Source organism: Pelophylax lessonae, assembly GCF_965119305.1.
Source record: "Pelophylax lessonae genome assembly, chromosome: 4".
NCBI lineage: Eukaryota > Metazoa > Chordata > Amphibia > Anura > Ranidae > Pelophylax > Pelophylax lessonae.
The window spans coordinates 286868172-286888013 of record NC_138771.1 but is presented as its reverse complement, the minus strand read 5'-3'; the positions used below and the strand labels follow the sequence as shown (position 1 = coordinate 286888013).

Here is a 19842-nt window from a genome sequence, read left to right as displayed (position 1 = left end):
AGCTGCAACTACTGCTGGGCCACACGGGGCAGCTGTCAGGATAAAGAGCAGTGGGGGCGGGGAGCTGGTAAACATGGGTTTGCCAGTCCCCTTTCTTCCCTTGAATGGACACTGTGAGAAATCAGTACTGATCGCTCCTGTTTCCATTCATCACTGAAGCATAGTAAACAGTGTTTACAGTCTCTATATCCAGTGTTTTACAGTCTCTATATACTGTAAAAGGAACCTCCATTACAGGCAAGGCTACTAGTGGACTTCAAAAATGCAGTTGGACTTGCATTTTGCAGTTTGACACTCAGGACATGCTTTATAATACTCCTGGATTGCTTTCTCTATACTGGATCAGAAAAAATGCTATTCAATCCTCTTTTTTTTGTTTTTTCCTTAAAATAACCAACAAAACCAGGAGAATCTTCTCCACTGCGTACTCTCATTCCTTTTTTAACTGATATGGATCAGGCTAACTTCTGTTACTTGAGGTACCTAATTTAACTATGATCCAACAACTGTGCAGTTTAAAAATCTTCCTTGGTCAATGGTATATCTGTTTTTTCTGGCACTGTGGCAGTTTCCTTTGACTCCCCAACTAGGACTACTAGTGGGAAGTTGTAAGGAACTTCTGATGTTGGGAAGTCAACATTTCCCTCAAGTTCAGGCAAAGTAGTAACCATTTACTTCAGACACATATTCGGACTGGTTACCTACTCTCTTCCACAGTTCCAAAAACAGAGGAAAATCACAGCTCAGTTTTGCACTGGGTAGTCTTCACCACACCCACGACATCTTTTACATTTGCAATAGATGTGCCCACTGAGCGTATTACTGTAGAGTAGTCTTTAGTACTGTATACAACGTTTTCCCATTTAATCTGAGCTGAGCTTGGCAGGTCCACCAGACTGGCATAGACCAAAGTGAAAAGGCTCCCAGAGTTGAATGATTCCTCCACTGGATTTCCCTGTATTGTAGTAGGACATATGTGCCCTTCAGTCTCTGTTCCTCAGCTGCAAAATAGGCTTGGCAAATAGTTTATGCTAGTGTCCTAAACACAAAGACTGTGGTTTAGAATGTGAATTGTTAAAACTGAATTCAATTATGTCCAATTTTATGTAGATTTTACTATATTTTCAGCTATTGGTATTTGGTGTGGTTTTCACAGCAACATTGTTATTTCTATGGTTTTATTTTCTAGGATGCCCTCTTAGTCTACCAAGAAGCAATACAGAAAATGCCAAGGCAGTTTGCACCACAGAGCTTGTATAACATGATGGGTAAGAATGATACTACAACCAAATAGCATTCTGTGTAAAACATTAAATATTACACCTATACATAGTATTATGTATTGAGGTGTATATAATTTGCAGATTGTAGAAATTGAGGGCAGACAACACTATCTTAGTACTTTACTCTTGAGACAGCCACATACTGTGAAATTCAAAGAACATAAGTCAAAACAAAAATTTTCAACACTTGCAGAATGTCAGATTATGTCCTCTCGGTATTTCTTTGAATATGTATGAGATGAGAATTGGGCCCCTATCACACGGGGCGGATGCGCTTGGCAGACTCCGTTAGCTCAGAGGAAATTGTTCTGTTGATCCCCGCAGAGCAGGCTGATGACAGGTCCGTCTCGGCTCACTCTGCAGAGACAGCTCTGTCAGACTCCCGCTCTCTTCAATGGGGAGTTTGGATGTCCAGTTTAATTCGATCTGAACTGCTGGACCGATGGCGAGCGTATCGCCATCTGTCTGTTTTAAGCAGATCTTGTCGGATCATGAGCGGATCTTGTTGGATCGGATGACTGAAGGGTGTCAATGGACACATCTCCACTGACATCCACCTCTCCATAAAGGAGAATGGGTGGCCTGATCAGGTCCACCTGAAAAACGGACAGGAGGACCTGATCGGTCCAATCGTGTGAAATGGGACTAAAATCTCTAGCTTGTTAGATTTCCAGCTGCTGTCCTGACCACCATTATTGAATCTGGATATATCTAGGTGTGGTTTGGGTTACCCAGTATGCCGTGGCTAGTATTGTCCTATACAGAAACCCTCATACTTCCTGCGGGACTTTAGAGTCCTGTTAAGTTTAAATCTAATGTGGGTTATTCACTTTATCGCCAAACTATGCATCCCCCAAAAAAAACAGACAAAAATGAGCAGTTATTCTTATGGCTCATTTTGCATGCATCCTAAATCTCCTTTAAATTATCAGGTTTCAAAGACACGTTATGCTAAACGTAGTGTTAGTGTACTTAGTATATATATATTCTAGTACACTTGCTCTGTAAATTTGCTATACTGCATAATTTAAAGATTTTTGCTTCCTGTGCCATCAAATTTTAGCACTTTAAAAGTGTTAACCCATCACAACCCTTTTTTTTTTCTACAAAACGTATTTCTCTAGATTTCCTAAATGTTACAATTTTATTGCCAAGCACATTTCTTTGCCTGCTTTTAAGCCTGACATCTGTGCCATGCTGCTCAGGAACCTTTTATTATTTGTTGGATTTTTGTTACCATTTAAAGATCAAACTACAGTGGCGGGTGCACATGTGGTAATCACTTTCTTTTTTATGTATTTTAAAAATCAAACAGTCTTTTTCTACCTGATCTGCCTCCCATAAAGCCAATGCAGTGGAAGAACTTTCATAAAAGTCAGATTTTTATTCTAGCCAGTTAACAGAAAGATGAGTAACATAAGTTCTATCAAATGAAACGTGACTTTTGATGTGTCTTTTATCACAGTTCTCTTCACATAGGTAAGGCAGACCTGTTCTTGGAGCAGGTTAGTAGTAATGAATGTCATTCTTGTGGGATAATGTTCTTCCTGTTTACTTTAATGGATGGAGTAGGATTTTATGCCAATACAATGAAAAGTTTAATTTGTCTAATAAATGCTGAAGATCTCCAATATTGTGCTTTAAGGTAAACGTTCATAAGTAGGACATGGAGGTTGCCCTTTTTACTTCCTATTCTGCAAATGCTAGCTTGTTGGCTGTTTTTTTACCTTCTAGATTCACTTATTTACAGATATGCACACTTGTTCCAGGACAGTGACTCCAAGCTTACTGAACCTTTTTTATGGCCAGTGTAATAGCCAGACGATTAGCATCTTTAGAAGGAGATTAGACAAGCAGCCCCCCATATGCCTCTCTAGAAAGGTCAAGAGCTCAACAGCACTTAGAATTTGTTCCTTAGAAGGTAGTCCTAATCTTTGGTCGTCGTTTTCTATGTGTATCCAATTCCCTTTTCCATTTCACATCTTGGCATTCATAGTAATTGAGAAAAAATTGAATTTCACAATACTCATTTTAAAACTGTTGCTGTCTAGTACTGGACAGAGGAGGATAAGTAGCTTGTGAGTTGAGTAAATTCCCTTTGCATGCTTCATAACAGAACATGCCAATTGTATTTGTAAAAAATATATTTTAGGCTGTTTTGATCCATTTGCTTTGTTCCTTGTAGTCATATGTGTGCGCACAAGGTGTGCCTGGGTACACCCTGATCACCCTGTGAGGCGCAGATTCCTCTTGTTTAGACCCCTGCTATTTCACCAAAGCCTCCTAATAAAAATCATAAAGTCACAGAGTACACCCCCCCCCCCATTACTTGAGCCAGTTCTCAATCTAGCACTGTGCCCAAGAGCAGTGTCTCTCTCCACCCTTTCCCTCCTCACAGGGCAGATTGATAGCAGCGGTAGTCATTGGCTTGCACTGCTGTTAATCTAATTCTATCACAATTGAGTGAGGGGCAGGGCTGTGTTGTCTGTGTCAATGAAACTAGCATCTTAATGTACAGACCACTAATGCAAAAAAAAAAAAAAAACTGAATACAGCCAAAATACAGTGCCTTGCAAAAGTATTCACCCCCTTGACTTTTTACCTATTTTGTTACATTACAGCCTTAAGTTCAATGTTTTGTTATTCTGAATTTTATGTGATGGATCAGAACACAATAGTCTAAGTTGGTGAAGTGAAATGAGAAAAATATATACATAAAACTATTTTTTAGAAATAGAAAACAGAAAATTGGTATGTATTCACCCCCTTTATTATGAAGCCCATAAAAAGCTCTGGTGCAACCAATTACCTTCAGAAGTCACATAATTAGTGAAATGATGTCTACCTGTGTGCAATCGAAGTGTCACATGATCTGTCATTACATATACACACCTTTTTTGAAAGGCCCCAGAGGCTGCAAAACCTAAGCAAGAGGCACCACTAACCAAACACTGCCATGAAGACCAAGGAACTCCACAAACAAGTAAGGGACAATGTTGTTGAGAAGTACAAGTCAGGGTTAGGTTATAAAAAAAATATCCAAATCTTTGATGATCCCCAGGAGCACCATCATAACCAAATGGAAAGAACATGACTCAACAGCAAACCTGCAAAGAAAAGGCCACCCACCAAAACTCACGGACCGGGCAAGGAGGGCATTAATCAGAGAGGCAGAACAGAGACCTAAGATAACCCTGGAGGAGCTGCAGAGGTCCACAGCAGAGACTGGAGTATCTGTACATAGGACGACAATAAGCCATAGGCTCCATAGAGTTGGACTTTATGGCAGAGTGGCCAGAAGAAACCCATTACTTTCAGCAAAAAACAAAATGGCATGTTTTGAGTTTACCAAAAGGCATGTGGGTGACTCACAACTCACAAAATATATGGAGGAAGGTGCTCTGGTCTGATGAGACTAAAATTTAACTTTTCGGCCATCAAAGAAAACGCTATGTCTGTCACAAACCCAACACATCACTCACATCACCAAAAGAAAACCATCCCCACAGTGAAACATAGTGGTGGCAGCATCATGCTGTGGGGATGTTCTTCAGCAGCCGGGACTGGGAAACTGGTAAAAGTGGAGGGAAAGATGGATGGTGCTAAATACAGGGATATTCTTGAGGAATTCCTATACCACTCTGTGCGTAGTTTGAGGCTAGAACGGAGGTTCACTTTCCAGCAGAACAATGACCCAAACACACTGCTAAAGCAACACTTGAGTGGTTTAAGGGCAAACATGTAAATGTGTTGGAATGGCCTAGTCAAAGCCCAGATCTCAACCCGATATAAAATCTGTGGTCAGACTTAAAGAATGCTGTTCACAAGCGCAAACCATCCAGCTTGAAGGAGCTGGAGCAGTTTTGCAAGCAGGAATGGGCAAAAATCCCAGTGATAAGATGTGGCAAGCTCGTACAGACTCATCCAAAGTGACTTGGAGCTGTGATTGCCGCAAAAGGTGGCTCTAGAAAGTATTGACTTTAGTGGAGTGAATAGTTATGCACATTGACTTTTTCTGTTATTTTGTCCTATTTGTTGTTTGCTTCACAATAAAAAAAAAAAAAAAAAAAAATCTTTAAAGTTGTGGGCATGTTCTGTAAATTAAATAATGCAAATCATTAAACAATCAATGTTAATTCCAGGTTGTGAGGCAACCAAACACAGGAAAAATGCCAAGGGGGTGAATACTTTTGCAAGGCACTGCACCTGTTGCTTGGAATACAGTCTATGAACTTTGGGCTGGAGGAGTCCAAAAATTGTATTTATACATTGTCTACTTTAGGAACATATGGTCTTAAACATTGTTTTCCCAGTCTATATATGTAATGCATGTGAATTTTGATCAGAACCAAAATAATTACCCTGATGGATTTATTATTCTTCACCTTTTTCTTTTTTTGTATAAAACCACCATGATTATTCTTAAAATGCCTAGTTCTCCTTTTTGTTACATTAATCTTTTAATTATGAATTAACACGCTATACACTGAAGCTACAAAGATGAATGTGTCTGGCATTAAATGTACTATAGGGGTCAGATGTATTAGGAAAGAAATATATTTTGTTTAAAGTTTCAATTAAAACTTTAGGTCAAAAGATATAATGACCCCTTTGGGAATTTGTACACTTCAATGCCAAAATTAAAGATTGCTTAAGGATCAGGTTCAGGTTTAGATGTCTTTTCCTTTCCTGGAAATGTGATACTGTACAGTTTATTGTATTACATTGCATTTAAAACCACATGGGTCCACCTGTTACAGTAATTTGTGCGTCTATGAGTTTATTGGTGCGAAAATGTAAGCCTTCCAGGGTAATACTGTTATTTTACAAGTTGAATGTAGGGCACAACTCAATTCTGTTTTCCACAATTGGCTGATCCGATTTTTCTCGGGTCTGTAATCCAGTTTAAAATCATAACATTTTCATTTTTTTTTCAAGGTTGACTGCATGTTGGATGCATTCATAACAAGCTCACTCTGAGCTGTATTTTTGTTTTTACCAGAAATTTTCAATAAGTATTCCATTAAATGTTATTTGCATTTTAACATACTACATAACAAAATGTAAAAAGAAAAAAACATAATCTTTCTGCAGAAATCAAGCCATTAACTGTTTATGGGATCTTCTTTCCTCTAACAGCAGATACTTCTGGAAACATTTCAGCTCCTGGACATGGCCAGTTCTTTATAACCATATGTGGTGGGATATGGCAAAGATATAGCAGGACTTCCACTGTTTACTAATATACCAATACCACCTAATCAAAAAATGTCTGAGGATCTGCCAGCTATATATTTTTCTATAAAGCACATGTGTCAAACAAAAGGCCCGCAGGCTAAATCTGGCCCACCAGGCAATTTCATGTGGCCCTCACATCCAGGGATTTTTTTCAGCCAGAACATGGCCACCTCCGGCTTTCACCCTCTGCTCCCCGCTCACCACTGTCACTTGTAAACAGAGAAGCCTTTTGTGTTTACAAGACAGCTTTCCTCTCTGCGGCTCTCACAGATCCCTGCCTGCCCAGTACTCACAGTGGCGGGAACAAAGAAGGTGCAGTGTGGGATAGGGCATCGCACAGAAAGCTGCATAGTGATCCCCATTTGTACCCAGGTTACATAGCGCACCCCTGAACACTGCACTCTGTGCATAGGGCACCCCTGAAGCTGCACTCCTTACACTCTGAACCCTGCACTTGGTACGGAGCACACCCCTGAACACTGCACTCCTGTGTATATGGCACCCCTGAAGTTGCACTCTGTACACCCTAAACCCTGCACTTGGTACATAGCGCACCCCCTGAACTCTACACTATGTACATAACTCATCCCTGAACTCCTCACATAACGCACTTCTAATATTGTTTGCCCCTTTTAAAATGCCCCCACTGTTAATGCAGTTTTGCCACATCCACTGTTCGATGTGGCTGGGTGGGGTGGATGCATGGTTGAGTTCCTGCACCTGTTCTCTGAGAAAAAAAACTGGATACATTTATATAGTCTTGCATATATAAGCGGTCCTTTGAGGACAACAATAGTACTGATGCAGCCCATTATGAAATTCAGTTTGACGCCCCGGCTTTAAAGCAATCGGTGTATAAACATGCACACTTATACTGGTTGAGCATACATGTTTATGCACAGAGACTATGGTGGACCTTAAAACAACAAAAGTGATCAGTGCATGCATGTTTACCCTGGTGAGAACTGTAGCCTTGAAGAAGCAGTAGAGATCAGCCTTAAAAGGGCATCGATTTTTTTTTTTTTTTTTTTTTTAGAATCAGTCAGCCAGGGGTTGCCTATGGAGGTTGAATACTGGCCATAAACGCCATATGATTTTGGGTATCTATTGGTGGAGGATTCGCTGAGAACAGATTTTGAGAAAGATCTGCCCATTTGTGCCTCTAGGAAAAATCTTTTTGACAGGTTTACCTTTTCATGGGAAAAGTCTGTTTGGATTTGTGTTGAATACTCTGGGGGGAGGGATTGGGGGGTTGGGGATAAAATCATGGGTCACGGGGCATCTGCAGATACTTCTTCTAGAGCAGGCTCGTCGAGACAATCCTTTCATTGCTCACAGTCCCAGTTTCGTGAGAGAACTTGGTCCTCTAAGCCAGGAAAAGTTAGATTCCTAGACTCCCTCCCAGTGAGGGGACACCTCCACTTGTTCAGGTGGGGGAACATTTGCAGGCATTTGCAAAACTGTGGCAGGAAGATATTGCAGACATATGGGTTTGTTTTGCAATTTGAATGGGGTCAGTACATACTGTTGTGGCTTTGCTCCTGGCATCAGTAGACCATAAAGTATTCCTATTTACATGTCCTGATGTTTCCTTCTCATCAGAGGTTTTTGCAGTTTGTGATAGATTATTACCATTTTGAACTTGTGAATTTGTCTTTCCATGACTCCACAAAGTCCTAGACCCAGTTTGCACCCTGCAGAGGTTTGGTTAAGTTCTTAATTTCCAAAGGTCAGCATTGGTTCTATCCCAGAGGTTGGAGTAGCTGTGGTTCTTGCTGGAAATAGTCCAGGAAAAGGTTGTTCTCCTCTGAGAAAATGTGCCAGCTCTGAGAGTTTAGACTTCTGAACTTTCAGAACTCTGAGGTAACCTTGAATTCATCTCTGCATCAGATGTTTGCAGAGTTTGAGGCAGCTCAGTTTGAGCAATTCCATTCCAGACTTCTACAGCGGAATGTTCTGTTGGCATGGGACAAGAGTTGTTGGTGTCTCTGTCCCTGCATCCCAGTACTAAACAGTCTGGACTAGTGCTTGTCTCCCTTTAGGTTTAAGACAGGACATTTTTTCCCCCTTTCTTGGAGAGTGTTGGCATCAAACAGCAGCTTAATAGGTTGAGGAGGTGTCCTGGATCACTTTTCAGCACAGGAAATGTGGTCTCTTTGGGAGAGGATGCTACTATTAGATACTGGAACTGCGAGTAATTTGCCTAGTTCTCGCCTTCCGGTGAGGGATCAATTGGAAAATGCCACACCTGTGGCAATCAGGGGGGCGCCTATAACTGGGGAGCCCAAGATCAGGTGGAACTGCATGTCCCTGCTCTGCCTGCAGTCTGCTTGAGCAGTGCTCCATGTGTCTGCTCGGACTACAACCCATATCCCGGGGGTAGGGAAATGACAGGCGGATTTTCTTGGCCATCAACAGTTTGCAACAGAGGAGTAGACTCTCCACCCAGAGGTATTCTAGTCTCTAGTGTGGGTGAAGAGATTGTCCCTGCTGTCCCCATGTCCTTGGGGGAGAGGTAGTTACATTGAGTGTTAATCATAGAGTATTTAGTTTGAAACACTTTTAGAATTGCAACACCAGCTATGTCGTTTATGTGATTACATGAATATCCTATCATGTTCAGTATGTAGGACGTACTACTAGACATTTAAGGGATGGATTCCCGGAATATTTCAATGACATTGGTTTAAATAAATCTACCAATGTGGCCAGACACTATAGTAGACACCATGGTGGTGACATGAACTTGGCAATGATACAGATTGTGGAGGAGGGTAAGCTCCCTGTGAGAGAGGGAGATTTATTTAGGTTATTGTGTAGGAGGGAGGTGTTTTGGATCTTTTATTTGCAGACCCAGATTCTTGATGGTTTAAACTTTGAATGGGATGTTTCCCACTACTATGAGTGATCCTGCTCCTCCCTCCTGCATAACATTCCTGGATATTTCTTATATCTTTCATATGAATTTTTTTATATATATTTCTCCTATGTTTTCTTATATGTTTTATATGTCTTTTCTCACCAGTGTCATTATATGTCTTATGGTCCACCTTCTCTTCTTCTTCCCCCTTTGTTTGTAGATGTGTCACTCTTCATTAGCTTGAAAGAAACTATGTATAGTATGTTTATAGGAGTGAATTAAAGGGGTGAACTTGGTTGTGAGATACTTTTGGGAACTCTATATACAGGCGTAGATACATTTTATATGTTTGGCCTGTAATTATTTTCTTTTCTATCTTTATTTTTTAGGCTACATTCACACCTGAGCGTAGCGTTTTTCGCGCGTTTTTTACCGCGATTTTACCGCGATTTTTGCGGCGTTTTTACCGCGATTTTACCGCGATTTTTACCGCGATTTTTGTGCAGGCGTTTTTAGATTGAATAGAGATCAATGGAAAACGCCTGTAATCTGCCCAAAAAGAAGCTCATGTACTTTTTTGAGCGTTGGGCGTTTTGTATACAGCGTCAAAACGCTCAGATGTGAACAGGGGCCATTGAAATGAATAGGATTTGTCTTGTTGGGCGTTTTGAGAGCTGATCCTAGAGCAGAAAAACGCCCCAAAAACGCCCCAAAACGCCTAGATGTGAACGGAGCCTTAAAGTTTGTTGTTTTATCTTTGTTTCCATATACAACAATGTTTCATTATTGTTCCCTTCTAGTGTCCTCACCAGTTTCATTGTTCCGTATAGAATACCGTCCCTGGTTTCCATTTAATCTTTTAGAGGTTGACAAAGAGCAATAGCGAGTAGTTGTTAAGTGCACGAGCGAATAGGATTTTTTGATAATGGTATGTCTTTTTTTTTTCCCCATACATTGCATTCACTTTGTGATTATAAGCACATGCCATGTCTTTGATCTTTATCACTTGTGTGGGTCTTTGACAATTTTTTTGAGAGATCTGGTGGCGGTGGAGGGTGAGGGGGCAGTTTTTACTCCCTCTCCCTTTTTCCGTTGGTTTCTAGGAATGCACAATTGTTTTTTTTACCCCAGTCAGGAATTGTTTGTTTTTTCTTCTTTTTATTTTAACTGGGTTAGATGTATCTAAGGATTACCATTCATGATCCTGGGTGGTGGTTCATAAGATCATCCCTATGAGTAGGGAATATTATGGTGGCTTTGTGTCCCGTGATGTGTGATAAAGAAAACTGGATTTTCTTTGTACTTACCTGTAAAATTTATTTCTTGGAATACATGATGGGACACAGAGATCTCGCCCCTCTGTGTGGTGGTTTATTGCTTGCTACAAAACCGAGTGCTTTCTGTATAGGGGAGGACTTGCTGGATATGTTTTGCCAATGTCCAGTCGCATAACCCCCATGAGTAAGGAATATTATGATGTCCCTGTGTCCTGTGATGTACTCCAAGAAATGGATTATATGTACAAGTACAAAAAAATCCAGTCTTTTCCAAGAGCTTGGAAAATGTCTGTGCATAAAGACCAGATCTTCTGCCATTGGAAATGCTTCTTATCCCCCTCCATAATATCCCTTCCTAAACGAATAATTACAAGTAAATTCTTATGTATAGGCTTATTCAAAAGTATCATTTGTACAAATCCAGATGATTCATGTCCAAGCTGGTGTGACAAATCGTAAAACATAGATATCTCTAATGAGAATATCTGCAAAAATGTATTTCTCATTTCATGTCCATCAAATATTTGAATCAATAAATTAAATCGTTTTCTGGTTTTATTTTTTTATGTAGTATTGCTTATTTTGACAATCTTGCAGATGATTTGCAGCCTACATGAACTAAATCAATTTTGCTGGGAATGCTGAAAACCTAAATTCCTGTGCCTTAGCATGTACTTAGTTATTAGGGAATCAGAAAATGTATGGTGTTTTGCATCCTGACAAGGGATTAAATAAGAACATTCCGTGGCAAGAAGTACTACAATTAATTATTGATGCCTGAAAATCACAGCTTTGATTGGAATTTTGTTTTTCTGTTTAACAGCCATAACTGTACAAAAAACATCTCCACTTCAATCCCTATGTTAACTAGACTAAAATGAATGAATGATAGGCCAAATGTAGCATCTTTTGAAATTGATGTCTTCTAGGCACATTGTTTTCAACAAAATAATTAAAGTCTGGTTTGACTGTACGTCAAAGGTTAAACTGCTTTCCAATACAACTAATGTCTGTCCCTTGTGTACAGCAAAGCTAAGATTTTTTTGGCTGGTTGCAGTACCTGGTGGGAATTCTATTTTGGTATTTTAATTATTTTAGCTTAGCGCACTGCTGTGAGCAGCCAAAGTAGTTGGGGCTGCGAAAGAGTTGAAAAGGAAGGTTCCTTCCAAGTCTTCTGGCTTTCTACCCTGTGTTTTCCACACAGTAAAGCTTAATAGCAGTTTGCAATAAATCAGTTATGAGCGGCCAGTTAAAAGATTAAACAAACTCTGAAAGACAGAGACAGTAGTTATATAGCAGTGATGTGTGTAGCCTAGCCAGAGCAGAAACAATACAGTAATAAATTCCAAACTGAATTAAATTAAATTAAACAGAACTCTCTAGTATTCATATTAGGTTTATACTGGCAATGCACTGCCTAATTTTCACCAGTGGTGTGACTGATCTGGTCATTGCTATTGATAATTGGGTATTAAAGGCTAAGTTCACCTTTGACAAAAAGAATAATAAATGCACATGATCTTACAGGTAACACAATGTATATTTATTCATTTTTCACACAGGAGCCTGCACAGCATTGTACCCACAATCAGTGTATGATGGATGCAATGTTAGGCTCCTGCAGACACTGCTTATAGCTCTCTGCCCATACCTTTGTTTGGACAGACAGTTAGTTGCAGGACGTGTAAATGGACTATGAGAACAATCATCGGCACGCTCATAGTCCATTGAGATCGACAAGTCTGTCTGCCACGGTGGGAGACAGGACTTGTAGTTTACTCATTCACAGATTGCTGTTAATGGATGATGGGACTGTGTGGGCGGAGCCCTGCACAGTCACATTGAATTTTAAATTTGATGGCGGCTTCGCAGAGAACCCCCACTCACTGTCACAGGGGAAGGGGCTCTGAGAGTGAGGGAACTAGTGATTACCAACATGTTACGTGTTAAACCCTAAATACAGGTGTAAAAAATGATAAAAGTGAGTTTATCCTTTAGAGGTGTTACTAAACAACTGTTAGCTAGGGTTAATATTAGATTTTCTAGTGATCTGGTGCTTCTTTTTCACTTTCCTCTCTTTAAGTCAAATCGCAGTCCTGCTGCATTTCCCGAGACCCCCAAATACTGGTGTTCTTTGATAGGCATATTTAAAACCGCTGCCTTCTCAAGATTCTAAAGCCTCTGTAAGCCTCACAATTGGCCCATCATTGTGATTGGGAGTCTAGCTGGCCAATATTGGAACGTAGGTGAGACTGACTCACTGCCTAATAAGATAAGTTTGTGGACGTTGCGTTCCGGAGCTCCCTAGGAATCTTATCCCTCGTACACACGCACCGATTGTCGGCCGACCGTTCGGCCGTCTTTTGTCCGGTGCTGTTTTGTTGGTTGAAAAGTGCTCAAGACTGCACACGAATTTTGTCGGCCAACAACAACCAACTTCAGAAGTGATGTCATGTGATGGTTAACTTTCCGTGTGTTTTTTCTTCTCTGAGCATACCCAGTCTTGCTCATCTGCTTTTTGTTGGCTGAAATCTGTACTGACTGAGGAACAATCGGCCGTTCTGGTGTTGGCCTACAAAAATTTTATAGCCTGCACACCAGATTTTGTTCGGCCGAAAAGTCGCAGTCGGTTGTCGGAAGCATCATACTAACAAGCCGACAATCGGCCTATCGGACGTTGGCCGAAAATTTAAGGCCAACAATCGGTACGTGTGTACGGGGCTTTAGTTTCTGTGGAGCTGTAGAGGAGATATAGTCTGGCATTTATAGTTGCCTGCTATTCTATACCATCAGCTGTTTAGCAGCTTTATTAGCATTTCAGGTTGCATTGCATATGCAACACAACAATTGATGTAGAAAATGCTCAAAATATATAAAGTAGTTATACTCCGATTCCATGCTTCCACTGTTCAAAAGCACAGTCTAATAGGACCAAGCACATAGCATCAAACTTACATACTGTTTAAAATTACTTAGCTAACATCAACAAAAGCTGAGACTAAAAAAACTGTTTATTCAAAAATGTCATTGGGCACTGCAGTCACAGTTTATTCAAATTGCAACAAATATCCACTTAAATATATCTATAGTCTTGAGTGAAACCATCTAAGCAAAGTCTGTATCAAATATTTGTTTTTTTAAATAAAACATCAAAATGATGAATATGCAAAAATGTATATTGCACGTTTTGAGTAGAAGAAAGTATTAATCAAAAAAGTATATATTGTACACAGTAGGGGTAAGGTCAACAGAAAAAAATCTATACTTGCAGCCATATTTTGTTTTTATATTTTTAGATCAACGCCCTGGTAGTTCATTGTTAACTACAAGCCATCTGCCATGGCGGTGATGAGACTTTGTTTTCTCATTCACAGATCCCTGTTAATAATTAATGTGGCTATGCGGGAAGAGCCCCATACAGCCTTGTTTTTGAAATGGGACAGTGGGTCTGAAGAGAGGAACCCCTGCCCACTGTCACAGAGAAGGGAGGGTGAAGGAGAGGATACTAAACATGTTACACCCTAAATACGAGTGTGATCTTATCCTTTATTGATGGAAATAATAAGTTGGTCACTGTACCTGATTATTTTACTTTAAATTCTTCTGCTTGTGAAAAGCTCTTTTAGGTCCCTTGACCAGTGCGTCTAAACTATAGTGTCCATTACACCAAACCATTACACCAAACCAAAGGCAGCCAGATGGATAATAACCAAAATATATGTGTTCCCCAGCCTTGTGCCAGTTCCCCTGTTTGGGATACTGTGGTTCAGGGGGAAACCTTATACCAAGTAAAGGTAGCATATTAAATATAATTTACTGCATTGTTTGTTTGCATTCATTTAGGTCCATCTTTGGCACTGATGAATGTTGAGAGTCTAGTCTGTATAGGTCAGTGGGTTGCAAAAGGGCAAGTTTTCATTAACTTTCTTATGCAAGTCTTAAAATGTATCTTTAACCTTTAGACTTTTTTGGGGAAAATCACCTGGTGACAAGGATCACAATAAAGAATGAAATGTCAAACTTTGATAGTTATCAATGGAAAAAGGAGGTCTGGGGAAATCTTCTGACGGGAGACACCTATTGCTGAACTTGTTAAGGTTTTAACTCACTTCTTGAACTTGTTAAGGTTTCAACTCACTTCTTGTGCTCGTATTTCTTCTACTTTGATGTCTCAGTGAAAGAAAGTGAATGGAAATATTCACAATTGGAAATATAGGAAAACAAAAAAATAATATAAATATTAAAGTAAATATCCAGCTTTTATTTTACTTTAGTTCATTTGGGCCAAGCTGGTCTAAACAATATAATTCCACTGAATTACTATGCAGCCTCTGTGTGCCCTGTAATATACTCTATGTACATTGCTGTGCTGTGTTCTGCTTCTCTGCTATTCCGAGGAAGATTTGTATTTTCATTAATGAATACTTGGCTTCCTCGGATTGGTCGAGGGGGAAAGACGGACTGATGACGTCTCAGTTTTCAGTATCCTGTAAACTTCTTATAATGACAAGATGTCTCTTTTCCTGAATACCACTTGACTAAAACAGATGAAGGACCTATGTGGGTGTTTAGACATATTGCACATACGCAAATGTGGCTCTATTCATATTTATTTGAGATGCAAATGTCTTTTTTTTTTTTCCTGTTTGGGATACATCTGCTTCATTCTAATAGCATATTTAAAATTCATTTTGGCCAACCTATTTAAAAGGACACTATATAATACTATATTCGTGGTGTACCTCCCTAGGGGTCCATATATCTGTTTTTAAATAACTGTGCTTCAAGTCAAGGATAAGATGTTTCTTCTTAAAACATAACACTGTTTAAATATAATGATTAGACTGTTGCTTTACAATTTGTTGAATCTAATCACATGGTGGCACAAGTTCTCCCAGTTTCTTTAGGCACTCCTCGACAGTAAGCAAATTGTTCAAGTCCTATTCAGTCATGAAAAGCAGCATATTTTATTAAAATTATTATGTATGTTGATATAAATTCAAAAGAGTTTTCTGTAATATCTCTTTTGCGGTTTTCTTCTATGTACAAGAAAGATTTTCTGTGATTTTCTGTCATTTGCTGACACACACTTAATTGATTTCTTGCCACAAATTGTTTTTCTTTGCTTTGCATTATGGCTGTATTTTATGAATTTTAAGCTTGATCTGCCTAATCTATAGCTTAATCTCTTAAATAGATTGTGTATTGTAAGACAGCAGAGACAATTGTAGTGACTTGGCAATCATTTTGACTGGTAGTAATCATTGTTGATATCTGGTAGTAATCGTTGTTGATATCCAGTTTAAGGTCTAACATCTAGCTGAATTAAGTAATTTTAGAACATCAATGCTATGATGTTGTTGATGCTGTTCACTTTTAAGGCTGACAGATTACTTTTCTAGTATTGATTGGTCAGGTTGAAAGACACAGGTTGATGACATGGCTAAACTTTAATATTTACCGTATGTGGCTCTGGTTTTATCATTTTCACATCATTTTTATTCGGCACATATGATGTTAGATTTGGACGTTGTAGATGGCTAAAACTGTTTCTTAGTAGACTGCATTCAGCCAAGTTAAAAGACCCAATCTGCTTGTATACTGGGAGCTTTAGGCCAATTCATAGATTAGCATAGATGGTCTTCATTTGGTTTTTATAGGGGGAGGAGGGGGGGGTGAAATTTGCAGGTCCTTTTTTAAAAGATTTCACACTTCCAAACCTGCTGCAATCCATGTTCCCTTTGGGAATTTTGCATCTGGATGCTTCTGTACGCCAAGTACACTTATTCACCTGTTATCACTGTAGCTGCCTGGATCAGTCACTGGCTATATGTGTCCAGGCTTAAAATTTGTTTTCATCACATAGTTACTGTATGTTTTCCTCTTTGGTTATATAGTTTATGTGGCAGAACTTACTTAGGTACAGGTTACTATCTACTGCAATGTAAAAAATGTAAGTCATATGACACGGTAACCCAAAAATATGGTTTCCTAACTCCTGCAGAAATGCTTAGTTCTCAGAGTAGTTAAATGTATGTTTTATTTATCTAAAGCCGCAAACATTTTCCCTTTTTATATCTTTTCTGATAATCTTGTGGAGGATAGGTGGGGTGGAAAAATATCCTTTATTCAAATTATATGGAAAGTTCCACTGTGTTTTCCCTTTTCTTGCCTTTTGGTAAAGGATGGTAAATGTCAAAATTCCTCGCTAATTAAATTTGCTGTCATTGTTGGCTTTTTAAAAAAAAAGATTTTCTTCCTCAGCACAATGATAGCAATGTGATTATCTAAAACAATGCCTTTGCACCCCAAGATACAATGAAATTGTTTTAGGGACACTTTAAATGGAATTTCTTGGCATACTGTTTTCTCAACTTTTTCCTCAAATGCTTCCTGCTATGTGAGATGTAAGTTATGAGAGGACCTCAAGTAATTGTTGTTCAAACTGTGTGCCTAGAAGCTTCTGGCCTACTCATGCTCAAGAGATCATATACCAGTCATAACCTGTACCCACATTTTTTTTTTCAATAAATCAAAGTCGATAAATGAACAGTCTATTTGAGTTAACAAGAGTAATACGAATTGCATTTAGATTATTTACTTATTATTAAACTTGTTATTGCTTGTTTTAAGCTTTTTTGTCTACCACTATGACCATATAGTATCTTTTAGAAGAATTTCACCAAACTGTTTTTAGAGACCTGTGTGTCTTCAGCAGAGTTTGCTCCTTGGGATGCAGAGAAATTCAGCATAACTGGCCAGCCTACACTTTTTAAATTGCCATGAGCTTGAGATCTTCTTAGGACATTTTAAAATGCTTCTTCTGGGCCAAGGGGGATATTCCTTTTTTCTTTTCTACATCTCTCCTTGATTATTGCCAAAAAGGGTTATTAAGAACTCTCCCAGAAGTCATCTGTAGAAAAAGCACAGTTTGAATGTGTATTGGACTACATATATGGTTTCAGGTTTCCCCAACACATATAATAGGGGTAAAAATCTTTTTTAGGTACACAAGCACAGGCTGAAAAGCAGGACATTTCTTCTCTTTGCTTACAGCATTGTTACAAACACATTTGTTCTGTTAAAGAGGAAGTAAACTTTCATCTCTGAATTGTAACCAAGCTCATAATTTTACCTCCCCCACGTGCCCCTTCCCCTGACTTCTCTATCAAGATCAGTGGCACAACTATCAGTCCTTCCACGCATGCCAGGGTGCTAGGGGAAACCCTGGACTCTGAGCTGTCCTTTCAGGCCCACATCCAATCCCTGTCCAAATCATGCCGCCTTAACCTCCGCAACATCTCCAGAATACACCCCTTTTTAATCAACGACACCATCAAGCTTCTAATTCACTCCCTGGCCTCGACTACTGCAATTCTCTCCTCATTGGATTACCTTTACATAGACTATTCACCCTTCAGTCTCTAATGAATGCTGCTGCAAGACTCTTCCGCCTTAGAAACCGTTCAGTGTCCTCCACCCCTCTCTGACAATCCCTGCACTGGCTTCCACTCACCCAACGAAAAAAATTCAAAGTACCAACAATAGTTTACAGAGCCATCCACAACTCTGCCGCTAGCTACATCACTAACCTGATCTCAAAATATCAACCGAGCCGCTCTCTTCTGTCCTCCCAAGACCTCTTGCTCTCTAGCTCCCTTGTCACCTCCTCCCATGCTCGCCTCCAGGACTTCTTCTGAGTTTCCGCCATTGTTTGGAACTTCCTACCCCAATCTGTCCGACTGTCTCCTAATCTACCCATCTTCAGATGATTCCTGGAAACTCTTCTCTTTAAAGAAGCCTATCCAGATTCTAACTAATGCACTGTTTCCCTTTCTCCATCAGTTCATCCCCCATAGCGATTACCTTTTGTTTTAATTGACCCTCCCTCTTGGATTGTAAGCTCTAAAGAGCAGGGCCCTCTGATTCCTCTTATACCAAGTGTATTTTAACTGTAATGTCTGCCTTAATTTTGTTAAGGGCTGCGCAAACTGTAGGCACTATATAAATCCTGTATTAATATAATAATAATACGTAGTGTAAATCTCTCCTACACGTGCACCGTTTAGGAGATATTTAGTGTACATGTAGCCAGTGACATCACTGGTGCATGCGCTCTGAAGGAATTGCCACCCATGCAAACACACTGGGCAACCACACTGGATAAAAAAAAAGTCAGTGTCCTACCAACCTAAGGCTTCATGTATGCTAGCATTTTTTTTCCTGCTCCTAGAAGCTTAATAGTGTTATCCTATGGGTCAGTGCACATTAATTTAGGCTATTAGCATTTTTTTGAGCTTCAGCATCTAGGAGCAGAAAAAGTTTTTTAAACATTAGCAGAAAAAAATGCCAAATGCAACTAGAAGCTGGCACAAAAATGCTATTATCAGCATTTTTCATCTAGTGTTTTTATCTAGCTTTTTTTTTTTTTAGCTTATGAAAAAAACTAGTGTATATGGAGCCTTAGTTTGTGTATTGTTGATTCATCACAAGTTTTTATACATACAGATATTCATATTTACACTATAATAGGCTGATTATAGTTACACGTGACAAGGAGTTTGGATACATTTAAAAAAGTGATATGTCTTTTATCATCCTGAGTTCTGCTAAAGTTTCTGTAGCAAGAACTTTGTAAACATGTATTTATATCACTCATGTAAATGCCCAAGTCCATTTCAAGAACAGCAGGTGATACGTAATTACTATGCCTCTATTGCTGCCCAATAACATCCCACCTTGACCTGCCATTGGATTACTTCATAGACTTATCTTCAGCAAAGGCGAATTTCATTTCAAATAACAGTAACCGTTAAACTTTGGAAAAAAATAGGAACTGCAGAAAGAATACATGTTATTAAATGTTTTACATCTGTGCCTGAGACCAACTTTTTCATTGCGGTTCTTTTCCAGCAAAACCTAGTTTGATTTTATTACAATTAAATATTTGGGATTTTCAAATGTAAGCCAATCTAGCTCTGATCTCCTGTGTTTGTTCATATTCCAGTGGAAAAATATTCCTCTTTCTATTAATCATTGTAGATTAACAAAATGTTTTTGCTAATAAAACATTCTTCATACAAAGTAACCTAGAAGCACCATAAATTTCATGTTATTTTTTTTTCATATATTAAAGTAATATAATAATAAGGTAAGAAGAATAAATACATACGTGGCATAATAG

The 19842-nt window shown here is 39.2% G+C and overlaps 1 protein-coding gene across 1 annotated transcript in view; it reads left to right on the top strand.

The window, feature by feature from the left end:
- The window catches only part of TMTC2 (transmembrane O-mannosyltransferase targeting cadherins 2), a 445859-nt gene that overhangs the window by 305293 nt on the left and 120724 nt on the right, over positions 1-19842 (top strand). Inside the window, exon 7 of the mRNA XM_082255664.1 lies at positions 1190-1268. Within this exon, the coding sequence (XP_082111790.1) occupies positions 1190-1268 (79 nt within the window). The remainder of the gene's footprint in view (positions 1-1189; positions 1269-19842) is intronic.